The 21,558-nt window shown below is 49.9% G+C and overlaps 1 protein-coding gene across 1 annotated transcript in view; it reads left to right on the forward strand.

Annotated features, from left to right (window-relative positions):
• Positions 1 to 21,558, forward strand: part of KLHL14 (kelch like family member 14) — a 93,444-nt gene that overhangs the window by 60,145 nt on the left and 11,741 nt on the right. The window contains exons 3-4 of the mRNA XM_008148321.3: positions 11,823 to 11,912; positions 17,702 to 17,780. Of these exons, the coding sequence (XP_008146543.2) occupies positions 11,823 to 11,912; positions 17,702 to 17,780 (169 nt within the window). The remainder of the gene's footprint in view (positions 1 to 11,822; positions 11,913 to 17,701; positions 17,781 to 21,558) is intronic.

Below are 21,558 nucleotides of genomic sequence, written 5' to 3' on the forward strand. Positions count from 1 at the left end.
TGCGGAAGGTGACGAGAAGTGAGGAAAGGACAGAGAAGTGGATGTCATCATCCGACTTGGGTTTGAGCAGGGTCATTCTGAGCGCTCTGTGAAGGTTAAGCCCAGGGGGAGAAAAAACGAGAGCAAAGAGGCTGACTGTTCAAAGGCTCTTGCAGAAGTCTGGGGCAGAAAGGGCATCGATGGGGCCACATCACCAGGAGGGCAGGACATGGCTCAGAAACAAAATGTCAGAATCCCATCAAGCTTCATTCTCTGTAGTCTCCTTGCTCCTCGCTGTGAGCTCCATCTGTGCTCCGACCTGCCTCTCGTGGCCACCAGCAGCTCCGGGGCTGGGCTCAGAAGGGAAGGGTCTCTTCTCAGCTCCAGCGGAAAACCCCTGGGAAGGGCCTGGCTGGGTCATGGCACCATCCCAGGCCAGTCACTATCGCGTCCAGGAGGCGTGGGAACGTCCACCCGTCCCTGCCTCCCTCCCCGCCTCCCCCCCCCCCCCCGCCCCGCCGTCTCTGCCCACCCATCTCTGCTTTGTCTCTGGGGCGCAGGGTGGAAGGAGGTTTCCTTCTCCTTCTGTGGATAAAAAAAATACCCAGGGCTCCCCCAGTCTCCCACAAACACTCTCTTTTAAAAGGACCCTACTCACTAATAGTGTTCCATATCATTGTTTATATAGGCTAGGTATGTGCATGTGAGTGCGCACGCGTGCGTGCATACAAATGTCCAGTCGATCGGAACCGTCTAAGAGCCGCTTTCAGCAAGTCCGGCCTCCGTGGCCTGGCAGGTGCCTTCCGTCTCGGGGTCTCAGCCTGACGTCTCAGACAGGAGCAGCCACATGCTCCTGTGCGTTCACAAATACATCCATAAGGAAACACCCCTCGGCATTCAACGGCCGTCTGGTCTTGCCAGTGAAGGATGGTGCCAAGAACGGAGGAAAGGGAGCGGCAGTGTCCAGCACGCTGCCTCCCGTGTGTCTCTCCGGATGCGCACACCGCCCGTCCTCCCGTCTTCCCAGCAGCAGGGCGCTCACAACTTCCCCAAAGGCGTTCTGGGTGCCCCTTCCCGGCCAAGGCCACTGCCCGGGCTCCTCGCCTGGGGTCATGGCTGCACCTCCACCTCCCGGGTGTGCTAAAGCTATGGACTCGGACACTCTTGATTGCCCAGCCCGGCTAGTGCTTCCCGGATGAAGCACACACACAGGTACATGTGAACATACCCATGCACACACCATGACATGGCTATGGGAGGAACATGTGACCAATCTTTCTGAACCTTTGCAGTGAAATACCCTTTCAAATTAAATAAGGGCAGTAGGAAGGCAGCAGTAAAGCAACTGCTTCTAGAACCAAGAGGTGGCTGCAGGTGCCGGGAGAGAGCGAATTCGAGTGGAGGTCCTGGCTTCTGGATTGTCTGAGGGGAGCGAGCTCCAAAGGGAATCGGAGTTGGGGAGTGGGCCAGCGCCGAAAAGGGGGGCATAGAAAACAGCCCCTCCCTTTTACCTGCGCCCACGTTCCCCAAACACATTGTCTCTGGCTTCCACAAAATGGTTAACATCGCAATGATCTGATTATAAGGTGGAGAATGTTTTGGAAAGGAATCTAATTTTAATCATCAATGTTTATAAAGTAATCTAATTAAAATAGACAGTGTCACTAGGGCCTAGCCCAAGCTCTGGCACATAGTCATAGCAGGAACTCAGTATTTGTTAAGTCCATGTTTCTTTTACCGACCGTGACTTTTGCTGCTGGGACGACCTGGAAAACACTGTTTTAATCGTATGATTTAGCTTAAGCCTCTCTTTCTCTCTGAAGTTTCAGTGACTCCCCGTCCGGTGCTTCTGGCGCTTGCCCCCGTAGCATTGCCTGTCCTGCCTGCCGCTCACGGGTCCTCTGTCTTCCTGTGCTGTGAGCTTTGCACTGCAAGAACGGTGCCCGAGTGATCTTTCTGTGCTCAGAGCTCAGCACCATAACTAGTAGTTCCTCAAGCGCATATTTGTGAATGGAATGAGTGAATGACGAATGAATGAGTTGGTAGATGCTTCTTCAATGTACCTTTTGCTATCCCGTGAGTTATAAAGTGAATATCTAGAGTTTACATTCCCACATCGAGTGTGTGTGATCCATATCAGAATCCACTTCCTAATAAATTCCCATGACATGGACCTCACCCATTTCCTTCCTCCTTCCCTCAATAAGTTGGAACGACTGTGGGGCCAGCCCTAAGGGAGCGGAAGCGATTTCACAGTCGTTTGTGCTGTCCTTTTGCTAGTTCATCCGCAGTTTCCATGGCACTGGCTCCCCTGGCCTTGGTCAAGGATTTTAGGTTCACGAGTTTAAACAACATGTGTTGGTTTACTAGTTTAACCCATTTACAGCGTTGGCTGTTTTTCTAATGAGCCTTCTTAGGTGCAGAACAATGACGAGTGCAATCTCTCACGCCCCCCAAAGATGCGACCAGGAAGACGTTGTAACGTTGGCCCCTAGGCAAGGGAGCATGGAAGCATTCATTAGCGTGTTTCATCCATGTGTCTGCAGACACAACACTTTATAAAACGGGGGAAATGTTTGGAATAGATTGTAGCTTTCATTCCCAAAGATGGTTTTACTTTCCAAAAGTGAAAGTAAAACTATTTTTAATGTCTAAACTAACATTCCAGGAAGTATCCAAAATAAAATAGTGGATATCATAATGACAATCACAATTTAGGGGTAGGTCAGTGAAAATATCCTAATTAAAATAAAAATAAGTCAGTTTTGCTTTAATAGCGAATAAAAGGGCTATTTTAAGCCTCACTGGTTAGCTCCCCGCCCCATGTAAAGGGCTCAGACTCTTAACTGTAAATCGACAAGGACCTGTTAGAAAGCTTGGCCTGAGCAGGCCTCGGATAGTTCCTAATGAAATACGTCACAGTCTTTGGAGAACTTGCAAATCCCCCTTTGTTTAAAGCTAACATATGACCCTGACCGGTTTGGCTCAGTGGATAGAGCGTCGGCCTGCGGACTAAAGGGTCCCAGGTTCGATTCCGGTCAAGGGCATGTACCTTGGTTGCTGGCACATCCCCAGTAGGGGGTGTGCAGGAGGCAGCTGATCGATGTTTCTCTCTCATCGATGTTTCTAACTCTATCTCCCTCTCCCTTCCTCTCTGTAAAAAAATCAATAAAATATATTTTTAAATAAATAAAGCTAACATATGTACTGCATATAGGGTGACATCTATCCTAGAAGCCGAGGAATCCTGACCTAAGGCACACCTTCCTCCCTCTCTCCCCTTTTCTTCCTTCAGTTCCTCCCTCCGGCATATTTCCGGTACCCATCACATGTTCTACAAATTCCAGAGAAGTGAATTCCAGTCTCCCTTACCTGGCTAGCATTCACTCATTTGTGCTACTAACATGCATTGTTTCCCTAATATTTCTAATTACTGTGTTGGGTATAAACGCTATAGCAGTACAGGGGCCTGACCCAGCCTTGGGTCCTGAGCACAATGCTGGGCAGAAAGCTATAGAGATGACACGGTCTGGCCTCCGGGAGCTCCCAGATCCTGTAGGGATGACACTCAAAGACACTGGTGGTTAGCTGTGTCATGACTTGGCACGTGAATAGTAAAGGCATGCCTTCCGTACAGTGCTGGACAGAGGGGGGGGGGGCGGGTGACAAAGCAACACTCGCTGTCGGGACACTCTCCCGTAGACACAGTGTTGAGCCGGGACAGAGAGAAAGCTCTCTTGGGTTTTGCACAGCCTCCAAAACATGGCACGTGTGCACGTGTGCACGTGTTTTTGTTTTTGTTTTTTTGTTTTTTTCAGATGTATGGATCTTGAACTCACTTCAAAGACTTTGTCTCCAGTGGGGCTGTGGGAACCCGGCCCGTTGTGAGCCGAGCAAGTTGGGGACGAGGGAGGCAGTGTTGACACCCTTTGGGTTAATTCAGAGCCTCCACCAGCTCAGCGCTGGAACCAGACCATGTGAATTTCCTAGGGGATTTAATTTTCCAGATGAACTGTCCATGCTGAGCAGGTCATCCCCAATGCACAGCACATTTCCATGTATTAGTAGTTTGCAGAGATAGTACAATCCAAATGTGGCAGGAAGGAAGGGACGGAGCCTTTGCTGGAGACGATCAATAATCTCCATCCGGCACTGCCCGCTGCCGGATGTTCGATCGTTGGTCTGTTTCTATCTGAGCGGCATTGGCCACATCGCTAGACCTTCGCAGGTGGCGGGATTAAACTAATGAGGGCGTTTTAAACAGTTTTGTTTCTCAATTACACTGACTGTAAAATTGAAAGAAAAAAAAAGTAGTAAAGCAAACAAAGCCTCTACAATCCCATGGCAAGGAATGCTCACTGAATATTGTTAAAGTGAGGCATCTTTCTTTCGGGTTTATATAGTTTTTCAACAGCATGTAATTGCTATTTAAGTTTACTCCAATGAGTAAATATTTTCACAAATAGGTATTCTAGCAATGCCATGCTTTCAAAAGGTCATTTATTTTGCCAGTTAAGATAACACCATAGAAAAGCACTTTACAGACAGAAATAATAGAAGGTAGCATAAATTATGATATCAAGAAATCAAAATCCAGCAGGAAAAAAAAATCTATAAAACGCAGGCGGATTTTAAACATATGAAAGGATGCTGGACCTGTATCATGATTAAATCAATGCAGATTCGAATGTTAACTAGATCCCAGGTGTTCACCTGCCGTATGGGCAAAGGGACAGGTGTGAAAAGGGGTACAGCGTGGTGATATCCATGAAAACGTACCCATCCTTTAGCCCTGAAGCTTCACGTGGGGGGATCAATTCTACAGATAAACTCCAGGGGGGGGGGGGCGGTGCTGTGTAACCAGAACAGCTGTCAGCACGTGTCCCCTTCTCTCCATCCCTAGGCCCCTTCCTGATCCAGCAGCCATAGTCTCTCACCCGGACCCCCCCCCCCCCGGTCCCCCTCTTTTCCCTCTTCTACCCACAACATCTGCATCAGCCAGAGTAATCTTTTTAAACATAAACCAGATTATGTCATTCTACTGCTTCATCCCCCTCCAGTGTCCCCATCAAGCTAAGAATAAAATCCACAGGCCTCCCCTGGTTTATCATCACCCACCTTGCCAGCCTCCGCCCTCTTCCCGGCTTCCCCTCCCCCGCCTGTGGCCCTGGCCTCTGCCCCAGGCATGCAGGCTTCTCCAGGCTTCTGGGGCACACCCAGCTCATTCCGGCTTCAGGGTCTCTGCATGGATTCCTTCCCCTTATTTTCTAACGCTGGCTCCTTCTCACCCCTCCAATTCTCCCTTCAGTACCATTCCCCAGTGAGGCCTTCCCTGACCACCCCAGCCAGAGTCCTATCCAGGCACCCCCTCTCTAACGCCGTGTCCCGTTTTATTTCTTTGTAGATCACGTCCCCGCCTGGCTGAGTTCCCCTGTGTCCCGTATCTATTTGTTTATGTTCTGTCCCCTGTAATGTAAGCACTGCGAGAGTAGGGACACCATCAGCGTAGTTCCTGTATATGCTCAGCAAACACCGAATGAATGTTTGTAAGGTTTGTTGAAGGAGTTGATACATGGCCATCAGAAGGCACGGGACACACTGCAGGATAGCCATCACGTGGAACACTGTGGGGCCGTTACAAGAATGTGGTGGTGGGCAATCCAAGGTTGTGCTGTGGCCAGGACTGACTGCACCCCTGCACCTGGTCTGGTTTCCCCTCGGCCTCATCTCAGACCCCGCTGCTCCTGGTCTTGCTGCTGCTCTTGATTCTCCCTGCACCGGGGCCTCCGGGCCTTTGCACTTACTGTTCCTGCATCTCCATCCTTCCCGGCTCGGTTCCCTCAATCTTCTACTCAAAAGCCACCCACTCAGAAAGGCCTTCCCTGACCGCTCTCTAAGTCCCTCACCCTGTCCTCCCCCATCCTCTGACCCTGCTGTACTTCTCTTCATGCTACTTGTCCTTTCAAACAGAAGTGCCCGGCTAGCTGTGTACATGTTGCCTGGGTGCTTCCCCTGACCGGAACATTCCTTGTTGCTGTTCCTCACGACCTCCCCAGCAGGTAGAACATCGCCTGGCGTAGAGTAGCCGCCGAAAACAACAGCTGATTGGTGGGGAGTAAATAGATGAATGGATTCTTGAGGGGAAAAAGGGAGGCCCTAAACATTGTGCCCATTGCACACTGCTGCCGTTTGTGTGAAAGGAAATGACTCCTCTGTATAACCTCTCTGGAAGGGAAACCAAGAACACGGTGCCAGCGATGGCTCTGGGCAGGGAGCCGAAAGGCTGCGGCTCAGGAATGGGGGGGATGGGGGGAAGACTTGTGGGCCCTCCATACCTTATCCTACCTAATAATAGACAAATATGCAAATTGACCGCACCTTCGCTACGCCCAAGCCATGCCCACCAGCCAAGCCACGCCCACCAACCAATCAGGATGAGTATGCAAATTTCCCCAACAAAGATGGCGGCTAATTTGCATATCAAGACAGCATAGAAAGAAGCCTAGAGCTGCAGAAGGGAGCAAAGCTGCGGAGAAGCAAGCAAGCCGGTGGGGAGGAGAAGGGAGGAGCGGAGGCGGGGCCGGGGGAGAAGGAAGGAGAGCGGGTGGGCTGGCTAAGAAGGCAGGGTGGGGGACAAGGGAGGAGAGCAGGCAGGGCGGGGTAGAGTGCAGCAGGAAACCCTATTGCAGGATTTTTCCTGCAACGGGAATGCTAGTTTCTTATAAAGTTGTATTTTTACCAGGAACACTCATTATTTTTTCAAAACAAGGTAGAAGTATGTCACATTTGACAGTGTTGCAGGTTTATGTGTTTAAGGCCAAGAGGAAATGAAGGCCCTCAGAATGTGACATCCACGTGATAAATATCCGATCATCATTTATTTAGCGATTTTATGAGGCTGGCATAGCCAGATGACCCGCGGATTGGGTGTTCGTGGACATTCTGGTTGTGGAGGGTTCCCATGACTTTCTCAGGGGGAGGAATGCCTTCCTCAGCTCTGACCCAGGGGAGGGAGTGGAAGTGTCGCTGTCCGGCAGGATAAGGCCTTCAAACACACCAGCCCCTGCCCAGGGCACATGCCAGGCAAAGCGCCGCTGGGCCCGAGTCACGGTGAACCCGCTCACGAGGTTGAAGCAGGTGCTTGTCGCTTACAAACCTGCGGGTGGACTCTCCCCGCCCTCCCCTGGCTTGCTTGCTCCCTGTTTTCCTTGCTCCTCCAAACAAACGTATCCCACTTTAAGCAAACCCACTATTTGAATATTGGATTTCTAGAAGAACACAACAAACAAACAAACAAAACAACACTTTAAAGGAGTGCCCACTTGCTTTAATTAGGATTCCTTTAAATATGAAAATAATAGACATTTAAAATATGATTTAACACAAAAAAATTATACGGGAATTTCAGGAACACCGTCACGGAAGACACAGGTGCAGGTAATGACTTGCTGGTTGGGCGCACACACCTACTGAGAGTCGGTAGAGTGAAATGGATAGGAGCGCGGGTTGGGGTCCAGATAGCCCTGTGTTTGGGTCCTCCCTGCCGTTCGTTAGCTGAGTATGACCTTCAACAAGTGTCGTGACCTCTTAAAACCTCAGTATTTCTTAAAGAAATAAAGAGAGTGCGTGATGCCTCCCTTGTAGTTAGCTGTATTAAATGAAAGATATAGGTAAGTACAGGTAAATCAAATAGAGGTATATTTTATCCTGTATTATATTTTACCATACATTATAATATCATGTATTATTTCCTTCATTTCATTTCTGCTTGCCTGAATGGGAGCAAATGAGTGGCAAGAACAAAACATGTTATTGTATTTTCAGCAATATAATATAGGTACCTACATATAAATATGTGTGTGTGTGTGTGTGTGTGTGTGTGTGTGTGTGTAGATACAGCACCAGCAGAGTGCCTGGCACATGGTAAACATTTGGTCAATGGTGGTTGCTGTTGTGAAAAGTAACACAAAATGCTCTTCACAAAGACTAACTTTATGCATAACATCCCAGGCTATTTTATTTTATTTATTTTAATTTTTTTAAAATATATTTTATTGATTTTTTACAGAGAGGAGGAGAGAGAGAGAGTTAGAAACACCGATCAGCTGCCTCCTGCACCCCCCACCCTACCCCTCCCCCCGCACTGGGGATGTGCCCGCAACCAAGGTACATGCCCTTGACCGGAATCAAACCTGAGACCTTTCAGTCCGCAGGCTGACGCTCTATCCACTGAGCCAAACCGGTTCCGGCCCAGGCTGTTTTATCGCACTGGTACAAGGAGGAGGAAAAGCCTGTGTAACTGATGTCTTCATGGCCTTAAAGTGATGGGGGAACAGTTAACAGGCATATACGTGAATTGTGGCCGCGATTCAACTTGGAACGGTTGCTGACATCTCCTGAGTGTGCGATGACTGGCCCCTCCGCAGAGTCAGTGCTGGGACTCAGTAGAGCACCACCTGTTCTTGCTTTCGTCATTAAAAACTCCCAATGCAAACGTTTTATTTCACTTCCCAGGCTAGAATGGAATTTCCCTCGGAGTGAGAAGGGCAAAAATGATACAAATGGCTTCAGACTTAGAGACTAAATGAGTGTATTCCCACAGGTGACCAAAGGTCTCTTCTCTTTCCGTTTTCTGGCCTCCCCGCCTCCCCCTGTCCTTCCAGCACTTGTCGTTGGTTTAATAAAAGTTGAGAATCCTCACCCACGGCCTCACAGCCACGTGTGAGGGGACGCTGAGTCTGATCTGAAAGCGCCTCTCTCCTGCTCCCTGTGAGTAAAGTGACCTTTTTAAACGGAGGGAAGTGGGTTCCGATGACAGTCATGATGAATGCGGTCATGTTCACTCAATAAAATAAGGCCCAGTGCATCTGAGGATAAATCAGTGGAATGTACAGCCCCACCTGTCTGTCTCCATCACTCATTTCCACTGTCACTTTCACAGTGGCTGATGGATCACAGTTGCTGTAAAATTAGACAGCCTTTAATCTCATTTCATCCTGATTAGCTTCTCTTTACCCTTTCCCTCTGACTCACTGACTGACACGCTAAAAACGCGCCCGGGGCCGCCGGTGAGCACGGAGCACCGACTTCTCCTCCAGCACCTGTGTGAGGGCGCGGGCGGGTCCACCGCCAGGGAAACCCGGGCAGGGTCCGGCCGGTCTGCTTCGTTATTTAGAAGGTGATCCCTAAGTGCAGGGCCTCCTGCCGCTTGGAACAGATGTTTGCCCTTGCTCGCTGCCCTGTTGATTTGACTTCCCTTCAGGTTCAGTCAGAAACCAAAGAAAGTAGGTCTTTTGCAAAACACCAACATTGATTTAATATAGATTCTCCTCTAATAAATTCGGAGCCTGTTACATCCAGAAGAATTTCAAAGAGCTCTTGTGTGTTTTTATAGCCTCGCAATTCATGGTGATAATTCAAAAGAGACAATAATTCAGGAATGAGAATACTGAAATATTCTGCCAAGAAAGACAGCATACGAGGTTTCAAAACAAGAATATGTGTCGATAAAGCGGAATACCTTCAAGTAGCCTTTCCATTAGAACTTCAAAGACCTCCTCCCTCATTTCGAAGGTTTCAGCGGTTAGCCTAGTGCAATCGTTTCATTTGTTTGCATGAAGCGTAACAGTAGGGGTAATCACATGAAAAAGAGGCTTCAGAATAAGTCATCTATTACTTCCTGCACTTAATTTCTGCCTGCCTGAATGGGGGCAAGTGAATGGCAAGGACAAAATACAAGTACGGCTGTATTTCCAGAGACAGGGCTGTATCATAAAGCTGGCCTTCCAGTTACAAAGAGGAGAATACCATTTGTATTGCTCATAAGATGCGGACATTGAACGGGCCAAAAATTGTAAGTAAACATTGGAAGAGTGGCTGCCATCGGCGAGTCGGGTGTAGCCGGTGGCCTCTGCTTTGCCGCTCATTTCTCCCGGGAGCAGATGGCCATCAAGGCTAGGGGCTGGCGCTGACCCGCTGACATGATGATGAACGGAGTCGCATCAGGCTGTTCGTGAGACACATCACGTGTGGGCAGCATCGTTGGTTGTTGGTGTTTTGGAACCATCCTCATAATCCAGACAATGACGAGTTCATTTGAAAAAGAAAAAAGCAAGGATGTTCAAAACCTATCCAATCTTAGTTGCTCAATGAACCCAACATACACTCTGCTCCAAATGGATTCTAAGAAGCGAAGCTGCAGAATCTATCTGTCTGGTTGAAAGCATTTCCCAAAGAGATAACTGAGGGCTGAGGTGGGGGTTGCGGGGGGGGAGGACATTCCCAAGACGACCCCCTGTGTCCATCCACCTCATTAATGGGCCTCCCAAACCAAGGGCACACCCAGTCCCTCCTCCATTATCCCCGAAATCGGGGCTTTACATAGCAGTGCCTTCTCCCTCGTGGCTGTCAGTTCAAAGAACAATGAATAGTCACAGTACAAATAAAAACATGATAAGAGAATCAGAACTCCTAGAACCCTGGAGTAAAATGCTTCAACTCTCTGGCTTGCTCTTTCAGAAGCTGCATTATAGGTTTCAAAGCTCTGCCTAGGAATTCCTTTTAATTGCATACCTTAGCCTGCCTAAGCACATTCTGAAAATAATAATAATAATAATAATAATAACAACAACAAAATAAGATGGGAGAGGTGTATCCCCCAAAGCCCGCCGGGTGTAAGACAGGCGCGCTCTTTCCCGCTCTCCCCATTGGAGGGAGCGCCAGAGGCAGAGCTGGCCTTGACTCATATTGATGTCCCAGCGCACTGGTTCCTTAACGGCTCTGCTGATCCGTGTCAGGCAATACGTTCCCTGCCCATCACCTCCGTCTCTGCTCACCTAGATTTAAGGTGCCCACATGATGAGCCGGACAAGGACATCATTTCACTCCGGGTGTCGCCGGGCCGCACCGCCGCGCGCATCATAACTGATGCTGCGGACGGTCACATTCACCATAGGAGGTGACGCCGGCAGAGGTCAACGCCGCGCTGCGCGTGGGGGGCGGGAGGGGGGGGGAGGGGGAACACGGGTGTCCTGTTCTGGTTGCGTGTGTCTCCCAAATGAAAATGTAAATGAGAACCAACCCCGAGACACCCGGCTTTCACGGGCTCCTGACTGCCACCCCCCCCCCCCCCCTCGCAGCCCGCACAGTGGGGCAGGGAGGCGGGGAGGCGGGCGGGATGAATATTCGTGATGTAATGCCGGGTTTTATCTTTGTTCCGGAAGAGCTCCTGAGCGGAGAGATGGGCAGTGTGTGATTGTGCTGCTAATGACATGGTACAGGAAATGGAGCGTTTGCCTTTGGAGGAGGCATTAAATCAGCAGGACCTTAATTTAAAAACCGAGCACCGTATGGAAAGCCGGCCTGCTGGGTGCTGGGGGACAGACCGCCACCCAGCACCCCGAGTGTGTTCACGGAGGGACCGCCAGCTAACCGAGGGGGGGCGGGGCGGGGCCTCTGAATGGCCCCACGTGTGTGCAGGGTTAGCTCCTCCAGGAGGGAGCCCGCCCTGCCCATTGGGAGCCCCAGTCCCCGCTTCAGAGCGAGAGCCCCACCCGCAGGCCGGGAGGGCTGAAGGGCTGCAAGCAGCGAGCCAGGCTGTCCGTGACTAATTCGTGGACTGACTTTCTGTAAAACTCACCCGACGGGGCCGGGCGTGCCGGCTGGGCACAGCCCCCGGGGCCCTGCGGTGGGTGGGCGGGCGCCCTGCTCTGCTGTTGGCTCTCTCCTTCCCAGGGACTTCGTCTCACGATTTCTACCCTTTGGTGAAAGCACATACCCAGTGGGCCACGGGCAGGGGCTAAGATGGCAAAGGTCACGCACCTGTGTTTTCTTCTTCGTTCCAGTCATGCCCTACAACAGCGCCCACCACTGCGTCGTGGAGGTGGAGAACTTCCTGTTCGTGCTGGGCGGGGAGGACCAGTGGAACCCTAATGGTAACTACATATGTTTTCTATTTTTTAATCTATTTGTATTGATGTCAGAGAGGAAGGGAGAGGGAGAGAGAGAGAAACATCAATGATGAGAGAGGATCATTGGTTGGCTGCCTCCTGCACGCCCCCCACTGGGGATGGAGCCTGAAACCCCGGCCTGTGCCCTGACCAGGAATCGGACCGTGACCTCCTGGTTCCTAGGTCACTGAGCCACGCCGGCGGGGCCTGATGGTAACTATTGAACAGCGCAGTAGCGGTTCAATACCCACGAGTATGAGTGCCAGGAAAGGCCCTGGTGGCTGCAGCATCATGATGTGGGACATGTGTGTCTGTGCCGGGGACCGGGGAGGGTCAGTGAGGTGGGCCGGGAGGGGAAGGAAGGTCAGGCCTGAGCTGGCAGAGGATGGCCAGCAGGGCGCTCATCGCGGGCTGCCTGGGGCTCAGCTCTGAGCTGGCGCCCGGCCCCTCTCCTCGCCGGCCCTCGAGGGATGAATGCCAGGGCCACCCGGCCTCCCCGGAGCAGGGGCCAGCGGCAGCGCTGAGAGTCCCCCCCTTCTCCACCACGGCCTCCCCTCTCATAGCGTCGTCATGCGGCTTCAGCAAGGAGGCGAGATCGGCCGTCGTTGAGCTTCTTTGCGGCTTCTATTCCAGGAGACCCGTTGGAGGTGGCCCACCTTTCGCGGGCTCCTCACAGCTCCCCCGCCACCCCGCCTGTGAGCGTGGGTGCTTCAGACATTCCCCGCAGAGAAATGAGGCCCTTTGACACATCTCCCGGCCGAACACGAGGGGACCCTGGGCCTGGCAGAACACGCACCACCACCCCGGTCTTGGGGGGAGCTGGCACGTGGAGGGGGAGCTGCGGCTGTACCTTCCGTGTATCAGGGATGCTTATGGCCGAGAAACCATAAAGCAGCTGGCAGGTACACGTTTTCACTTTAAAACGCCGAGCATCCCGATGAAATGGCACAGCCGCGTATATGTTAGCGCGGATGCTCTCAGCATCTGCACCGGCAGCTTATGGAGAACCGGCTCAGCTGTTCACGCCGGAACGTCTTAAAGGAACACCACCCGGCCTCCCCCGGGAGCGTTCTCTGGAGAGAGGGCACATTCTCCCCGAGACCTGCCGCCTGCTGGTTCCCGGCTTTCCTTGCTGGAAAGGGGACGATCCTGGGCCTCGAGAGAACAGGAGCGGAAATGATAGGTCATCTCTCTCCTCCAACTTTCCTTTGAAATGACGGCTTTGATGGTACAAGGCCCCGCACACACACAACCCCCTGCAAGCACCCCGATTGCTGCCTAGCCCGTCCTTCCTCGCCAGTGATTGCCGCTGACCGGAGCATCTGTAAGGGAACGTGCTGTCGCTGTCATCAAGCTTCTCTGAGCAGACTCTGCAGAACCTTCTCTTAAAGGCCAGACTAAAGCTACCCCCTGACCCAAGGCCGGCTGCAGGGCCCTGCTTCCGATGGCCGCCCTCTCAGCCCACCCCTCCCCGGGTGAACGGGCCGCTGTCGCAATACCAGTCTCCGCGCCACACCTCAGTGTTGACAGAACCCTGTGACCTGCCACTCCTCTGAGACGGACCCTCATCAGCCTCACGGAACACCTGCCCCCAGGCCTATCTCCCCCCTAGAATGACCCCCAGCAGCTTTCTGTTCCACTTCCATCACACACACAGCTCAGGGGTCAGGTGGGGGGTGAGGGGGGAGTTAATGGACATATTCCTGCCTCTGCTTCAGAGAAGCAAGGTTTCTCTTTGACTAATTCAGCTCCCATGAGACTGTGCGAGCGGGCCTCACTGACTTGCCTCCCTCCACCCCCAGAAGAACAGCAGTTTCCTTGGAAGCCCTCCATGAAGATGCTGTGAGCAAAGACTCCAGAAAGCATAGCCCTGCTTTCCTGTGGGGGCGCCTGTCACCACCCAGCCAGCTCCGTGAAGACCCACGTGACATGTTCTTGGCAGACCAAAGTCTTGAGTCACTTTTGAAAATTATAGCTAATGCTATTCATGTGATTTAATGTGCATCTCCTCTCTTGCTTTAGCTACTCAGAATTGAATTTTAGTGAAACCTTAAGTACCGTATTGTAATTTTACTTTTCAGTCTCGGTATGGCAGCTCACTCGCTCTTTTTTAAGCCTTGGGGATCCCGCCTGCAATGCTGGGGCATCCTGTCCCTGACCTGTTTGGCATGTGATGTCATTTGGTGTAGGTCTGGGGAAATTCGGAGGAACCACTGATTGGCTCTCCCAAGTAGAGGAGAATCGTTACTCTATGAAGCAAACAGCCCCGCTTCCTGTACCCTTAGGTCAACCTAAATCATTGGCTGAGGCCTTCTCCCAGGTGGGGGCTCAGGAGGAGCAGGGAGGGGGCCTGTTCCGCTGAGGGCAGTTCTGCAGAGCGGGAGCAGCTGTGGCCATGAGCACCCAACACTCACGGCAGGTGGGAAATGGGTGCACCAGCCTGGTACAGGGATCTGGGCAAGGAACCGAAACACACACTCACCACAGTCCCTTCAGTGTTTTCCATGGAGCTCCATGTACCGTCCATCTGGTAAACCACAGCTGACCTTGTTGGCATGGAGAGTCGTATCTATTGAGTACTCATTTTTTGCCAGGAGCTTGGCCAAGCACTCACCTCATCATTTCAAGTCATGCTTCCAACCATGATTGTGGTTCTTCTGGGAGGAGACCAAGCCTGGCGAGGTTGGATAACTGGCACAGACACACCGCTCGCGAGAAGCTGAGCTGATTCAGTGTAGGTCTGTCTGACTCCAGGGCCTCAGTCTTGAAACCACTTCTTTTCTAGTCAACGCCTGACTGTTCTCCCAGTCACCCTCTCTAATGGGGACTGGGTTTCTCAACCTTCTCACTCTTCATAGGATTGGAGGCAGGTAGCAGTTTTTACTTCCTCTTCATTGCCAGTCCCACGCCCCAAAGACTCATCCCTTCAAAGGATGTCTTCAGATTATACCACCTGCTGCCCCTTTCTGTGGCAGCTCTCCACTGTTTTCCGGATAATGCCACTTCCTTCACGCAACCCAACCGCTCTTTCACTGTTCATCATCCCCTTGTGTCTTTATTTCCCTCCGTGCTGAGTTTATGTTCTATTGTCCATCCCTATGATCAGGCACACTGGTGCACACACCCGCAACCCTCGTGTCTGCCTCCTTGCATTATACTTACCTAGTAAAGCCTGGGTCCTGGTTACATCCATTCTGTCCTACCTCTCCCCTGCCCCTGAGCAACTCCATGGGGATACAGACAACCACACAGCCACTCTGGCTCCTAATGCACCGTGCTGACTACTAGCCAGCTGCACTTGAAATTGTCCTGATCAGTACACTCTCCCACCCTCCAGCTTAACTATTCCACATCTTGTCTCTCAAATGCCTTTCTCCAAAACCTCCCTCCTCACTCAGGGCATAGCCTCTCTTCTTAGTTCAATTACAATGGAAGCAATCGAGGATAAGCATCTGTATCTTACTCCTGCCAAATCTATGCACATGTATCTGTGGCTACCCATATAGTCTATCTTTTCTCCTATGATTGTTTCTGCCCCTATCTAAGGCCTGTTCTTCATTCCCTCTTGCTTGCTCAAGCACTTTTGCAATACTTCCAAACTTAAAAGCACAAACAACCAAATAGAAGCTTCTTTAGGCGGTATATCCTCCAGCTATAATCATCTTCTTTTTAGGGCAGAAATTCTAAGAAGTATTCCCCTACCCTCTTTTCCCTGATTTCTCATATTTTAGTCTCCTGGAGGAGTCCCCCTCAGGCTTTCATTCCCACCCGTCCACGGAAGCAGTACTGTCCAGGCCACCACCAACCTCCCTGTTGTCAAATCGAATGGTTAGTTCTCAGATGCTAACTCCTCATTTTGAATCACTACTTGACACGGCTTCCGAAATACCACACTTTTCCTCCTATCTCTGACAATGTCTTTCCTTTGCTAGTTTTCCTTCTTCTGTCCCAGGGCTAATTCCCAGGATTTGTATTCCATGGCCATACCCTCTGCCTAAAGGGGTTTCCTTCTGTTCGATGACTTTAAATAATATTTCTGGAATACTAATGCCAAAATGTGCACCTGCAGCCTCATTTAGCCAGTGGTCTACCAGGTACTTCCACTTTGAGATCCTATAGGCCTCTCAAGGTCAAGTCCAAAGCAGAACCTGTCACTTCTCTCCTCAACCCCCAAACTACTGCTGCTGGTTTTCCCCACCTCAGCAAATCGCATGGCCTTCTGTCCAGTTACTCAGGCTAAAAACCTGGCAACCTTCCTTCATTATCTCCTCTTTATCTCAAACTAATAATCAGAAAATTTTATTGGCCGTTTCCATGCACTAGACCCCAAACCTGACCACATCTCACTGCCTGAACCTTCCTTCAATGGCCTCCTGATAGCTCCGCGGCTTCGAGAGTGGCGCCTCTATCGTCTGTTCTTCACGCAGCAGCCAGAGTAATCTTTGTAAGAGACACATTAGGCCCTATTCCTTGCTTGCTCAACACCGCCCCACACACACACACACACACACACACACATGCCTGTCTTCGTTCTTATGACAAAAGGTGCAGTCCTACCCTAGTCCATAAAGCACACTGCTCTGGGCCTTGACACCGCTCCGGCTTCTGTCCCAGTCGCTCCAGCGTTCCTGCTGGGTTTGAATTCATGAGCAGCCCAGGAGTTTCTGCTCCATACCCCACGGCCTGAGAGGCTCACGCTGCACATATCTGCATGGCTTGCAAAAGGCATCTGTGACATTCTACCTAAGCTGGCCTCCCCTCTACCACTCCCTGCCTTCATCTACTTGATAATATAGTCTATATTTATTTATTCATTTACCAAAACAGGAACTTGGCCTTTTTTTCCCCAAATATATCCTCAGAATCTGGAACACATAAGACACATAATAAGTACTCAGTAGATAATTGTGCAATTAGTAATTGGGTTTTGTATACATGCCTATGTGGAAGCACACGCATGTACGGGCACACGTGCGTGTGCACACACACACAGGCACGCACACATGCACACACATCTCAGATGATTGTCATTTCAGGTGCTACACAGAAAATGAAATACACTCTTTCGATTCCATTTCTTGGTGGCAATCTGTGTGTAAAATAAGAATAATTTTAATACCTCAGAGGCATTGCTGTGCTTATTAGGTGCAGCAGAGGGGATAAGCTGGTTAGCCGGCTCCAAGGGCTCATGTTCCCCATTCAGCACGTGTACCTGCGAGAGGTCACAGCAACTGTGCTTCCCTCAAACACACACACACAACGTACACGACACGCATAGATTAAAACTGATTTCCTTAAACCTCGTATCGTGGCGATTGCTACTATTTCCACAGGGAGAGAGTGGGCTCTCCCACTCCTGGGATTCTGGAGTAATTTAAAAAAAAAAAGCTCTAGCCACACAGGGCAGTCTTGGAACTGAAGCTTTATAGGCAATAACTCCATGTTTTTAAAGCATGAAAACACCAAAGCCTGGAATGTCTTACCCTAACTTTGGGATAAAACTGGTTTGACAAACACATTTGCTCTTACTATTATGGTAGATTTATTTTTATCAGAACTCATTAAAAGGGGGGCAGAGAAGGGAGGAAAAGGGATAAAAACACTGGAGGTGGCTCGTTTATTCTTCTACTGACTTCACTTCTCAAACCCTGTTAGATAGCCCCTCTACTTCATGCATCTATTTGTTAAGCCTGAGAACAGAGCTGTCCTATAAAATACTGTGAAATGTGGAAAACAACAATGGAATGAACCTACGTTTTATATGTATTTTTCAGGAAAACACAGTACCAATTTTGTCAGTCGATACGACCCCCGCTTTAATAGCTGGATACAGCTTCCACCCATGCAAGAGAGGTAAGTGCTTATTTCTCCTGTTGGAAACGCTGTGGCGGCTGCACCGGAAGCCGGGGTGCCGGAAGGTCTGCCCGGATGAGGCACGCTCAGGGAACCAGTGAAAGGTAGATGAGGCAGCATACAAACCTTGGGCTGGCCAATGTGGATGAGCGGCCTTGGCACCTCAATGGAGAAGTCAATGATTCATCCTCACGTGGGAAGAAAGCAATTGTATGGCTGTTCTTCCTTCCCTACATTGCATTGGCTTTGGGGCAAGCAGAACTCCACTCTCACTGGCGATCCCACTCGCCTTGGCTATGACATATCTAAATCCTAATTGAAATATAAAGCATCGTGTTCACAGTGATGTGCATTTTGATGCTCAGATTTCAATGTTAAGCTTTTCAAGTCTCACTGATTCAAATCCTTCCCATTTGCCTCCTCACCTATCTTTCCATCACACATTCAAGAACAGGTCACTTGTTAGCTTTGAAATAAACAGTTGTGTAAGGTGTCCTCTCACTTTTATATACCGTGCTTATCTCGCCCACTTCTCCTTGTGCCAGAGTTCATGATGACAACTCCACTGTCACCTCTTGGGCTCTCCTGGCTGTTCCTTAGGCATGAGGTCATGTCTCACTGCGCCTGTGCAAGTTCACATGCTAAATTCTCCGCACTTGGTTCTTTTCAAATAATAATCTCCACATCCTCTTGAGCAAATTCCTCAGTCTAATTGTAACAATAATCGACAACCTATTTTCTGGATTGAATTATTTAAGAAATGATTTCTTATTTCTTTCATGACCCTTCACCTTTTAACGGTTCCTTTTTTAAAAAAGCATTCAATCAGATTGCACTGAGATCAAATTAGATCCTTAATCATATATTCCAAGTTAAAAAGAAATTTTCAGGCCTAGCCGGTTTGGCTCCGTGGATAGAGCATCGGCCTGTGGACCAAAGGGTCCCAGGTTCAATTCCAGTCGAGGGCATGAACCTCGGTTGCAGGCTCCTCCCCAGCCCGGGCCCTGGTCAGGGCTCGTGCAGGAGGCAACCAATCGATGTGTTTCTCTCACATCAATATTTCTCTCAGTCATTCCCTCTCTCTCCCACTTTCTCTAAAAGTCAGTGAACAAATATCCTTGGGTGAGGATTTTTTTTAAAAAAAAGCAATTTTCAGATCATACCATTCATTCAAAAATGGACATTACTACAGGAAGACGATGAATCTCTGCTATAAAGAAACTTGCTTTCTATCCCATGTACATATGTGAAGACTTTCTTATAGGAGACTAAGGGCTACACACTGAAAATAACAAGACACGCCCTAACTGGTTTGGCTCAGTGGATAGAGCATCGGCCTTCAGACTGAAAGGTCCCAGGTTCGATTCCGGTCAAGGGCATGTACCTTGGTTGTGAGCACATCCCCAGCAGGAGGTGTGCAGGAGGCAGCTGATCGATGTCTCTCTCCCATCGATGTTTCTAACTCTCTATCCCTCTCCTTTCCTCTCTGTAAAAAATCAATAAAAAAGTATATTAAAAAAAAAAAAAAGAAAGTAAGAAAATAATGAGGCATATTATGTTGAAAGGGTCGCAGACACGTTCAGGAATGTCTAGTTGAAAGGTACGTCAGCAGATGACTCTGAGCCAGCGAATGCCCTGCCATGTCGCTCAGCCTTCCCGTCCCTATGCCGGGACACATAAAAGCCTCCGGGACTCTTTCTTCTTGGGGTCTCACATGTGGGGCTTCTCTCCTGGTTGCTGTTATCGTGGCCACATCACTTCCCCCTTTCATCCACACCATTCAGAGAAGTTCCACTTAAGCCATATTTTAAAAGTGAGCATCAATAACATATGTGAAGTGTCAGCATCTCCGCACCCGGGTCCCCCTCGCTGGGGGCTGTGCGCCCCGATCGTTAACCTTCACGCCGTGGCTTTGGGAGGCATCACTCACGTCGCGGTCAATTATCTCAGTGTGGAGCCCCTCGGGATGAGAAGTGTTGCTGCAGAAACCTAATTAGTAATTTTTTCAAATGTGCATTGTTTACTTGATCCTCGATAATGACTTCCTCGGAGGCACTCTGGCCTCTCCTGGCGGGGTCCGACTTAGACGATTCTGAGCAGCTCATTGACCTGATAAAAAGGCCCGCCATGGTCCGTCGGCGCCCGGCAGCCGCCGATGACAGGATGGACTGTCTAACGTCTCTCCCCGAGTCATTATGGTACATCATGTCAGGTCCCTGGTAAGAGGGTTTTTTTTTTTTTTTTACATTGAGAACAATCAACTCGATAGAGCAAATAAAGAGCTCCTGGCCGAGCGGAGGGGCAAAGGCAGAGCCCGCGGATGCCCCGTCTGTCTGCCAGCTCCGCGTCTCCTGTGGGCTGGCTGACCCAGGCGGCAGCCCACAACGGAAAGGGAGATGTTTCCGTCTTCGCTGCCACTCAAAATAGCAAGAACGGCCACTTATCCGCGTGGTCTAATTGGTGTTTAAACAAAGAGGGAGAAAACCAGAACGTACGAGACACAGGCTACAGATCAGAAGAGAATTTCCTTAAATGTTGGAGTGGGTTCATTCGCATTGTATAGATCATGAACCAAACCCACCAGAAGTTTCCCAGGCCACCCCACTCTGGGAGCTGCTACCAGACTGCTAATTCAGTTACCAAACGGGCTGAGAAGAATAGAAACAAGTTGGAAAACACTCCGGGGTGACCCGTTCTCTGCATCACAGGGCTGGCGGGACCGGTGCCTAGGCCAGCTTACCTCATTAGCGCGTCCAGAAGAGTATGACCCGGTGCAGAATGCCACCCCAGGTCACCGGGGGAATGGGCACACGGCCACAGGCCGCCTCCACCGCAGGTCCGCTCCTGGACTGCATGCCTGCTGCCTCTGAATTTACTGACGGAGATGATTAAACAAAAACATAAATTTAAATGTCATGCAGATGGGTTGTTTTGATGTCGGATTTAGGATTTGGTTCTTCAGAAAGAAGATGAGGGCAAAAAATGAAAACTTGACTCAATAGAAACGCTTTGATGACTTTAAATTTTTTTATAAAAATAGACATTTTAGGTACTATTCTTATGGAGATCTTATTCCCTAGCCAGTAGGGGGTGGGGGGAGTCCCACTACCAAAGCTTGAAGAGAGGGTTTGCATACTTGTCACGATTGGTGGGAAGAAAAAGAAAAAGCAGTTTGGAGGACAGAAACAAAGCATATGTTTCACAGAGTAAGTGAAATCTAGAAGCAGATACATCAGAAATTTCCCAAATTTAACTATTTGTTCTGGAAGCCTTACCAGAGACAATATTCTATTTGAAAACCTGTTGTTGCTTTAAGCTGATGATGAAATTCAAAAATGCAAGCTGAGATGAGGCTGTGATTATTCAGTCTCAGGCTATAGATATAAACTGACCACCCCGAGGGTCAGAAGGACAGGGAAAGGCCGGTACAATATTCAGGATTTGATGCATGTTTGTAGAGGTTACCATCATCCTTTGTAACTTATCTCAACCCTTTGAGCATTAACTGTGGCGGTGGAGTAAGGGGCATGTTGTAGGGGAGAGAGATGAACAATTTAAAATACACTGTAATCCCATTAAGGAATCTTTAATCATCCTAACTTCCTTTTCCAAAAAAGAGCCTAAATAGTCTACACCAGGTGTGCCCCTCAGGTGCAGAGGCAGGGCAGGGAGCATGCCCAGGAGACCTGGCCTGGGCAGATTTGCGCCTGGAGCAAACGCTCACAGTGGCTCACAGCCCTGACCCAGTGAGTCTGTGACGCGTGTCGTGAAGGCTCAC

The sequence above is a fragment of the Eptesicus fuscus genome, chromosome 12, assembly GCF_027574615.1.
Source record: "Eptesicus fuscus isolate TK198812 chromosome 12, DD_ASM_mEF_20220401, whole genome shotgun sequence".
Taxonomy (NCBI): Eukaryota; Metazoa; Chordata; class Mammalia; order Chiroptera; family Vespertilionidae; genus Eptesicus; species Eptesicus fuscus.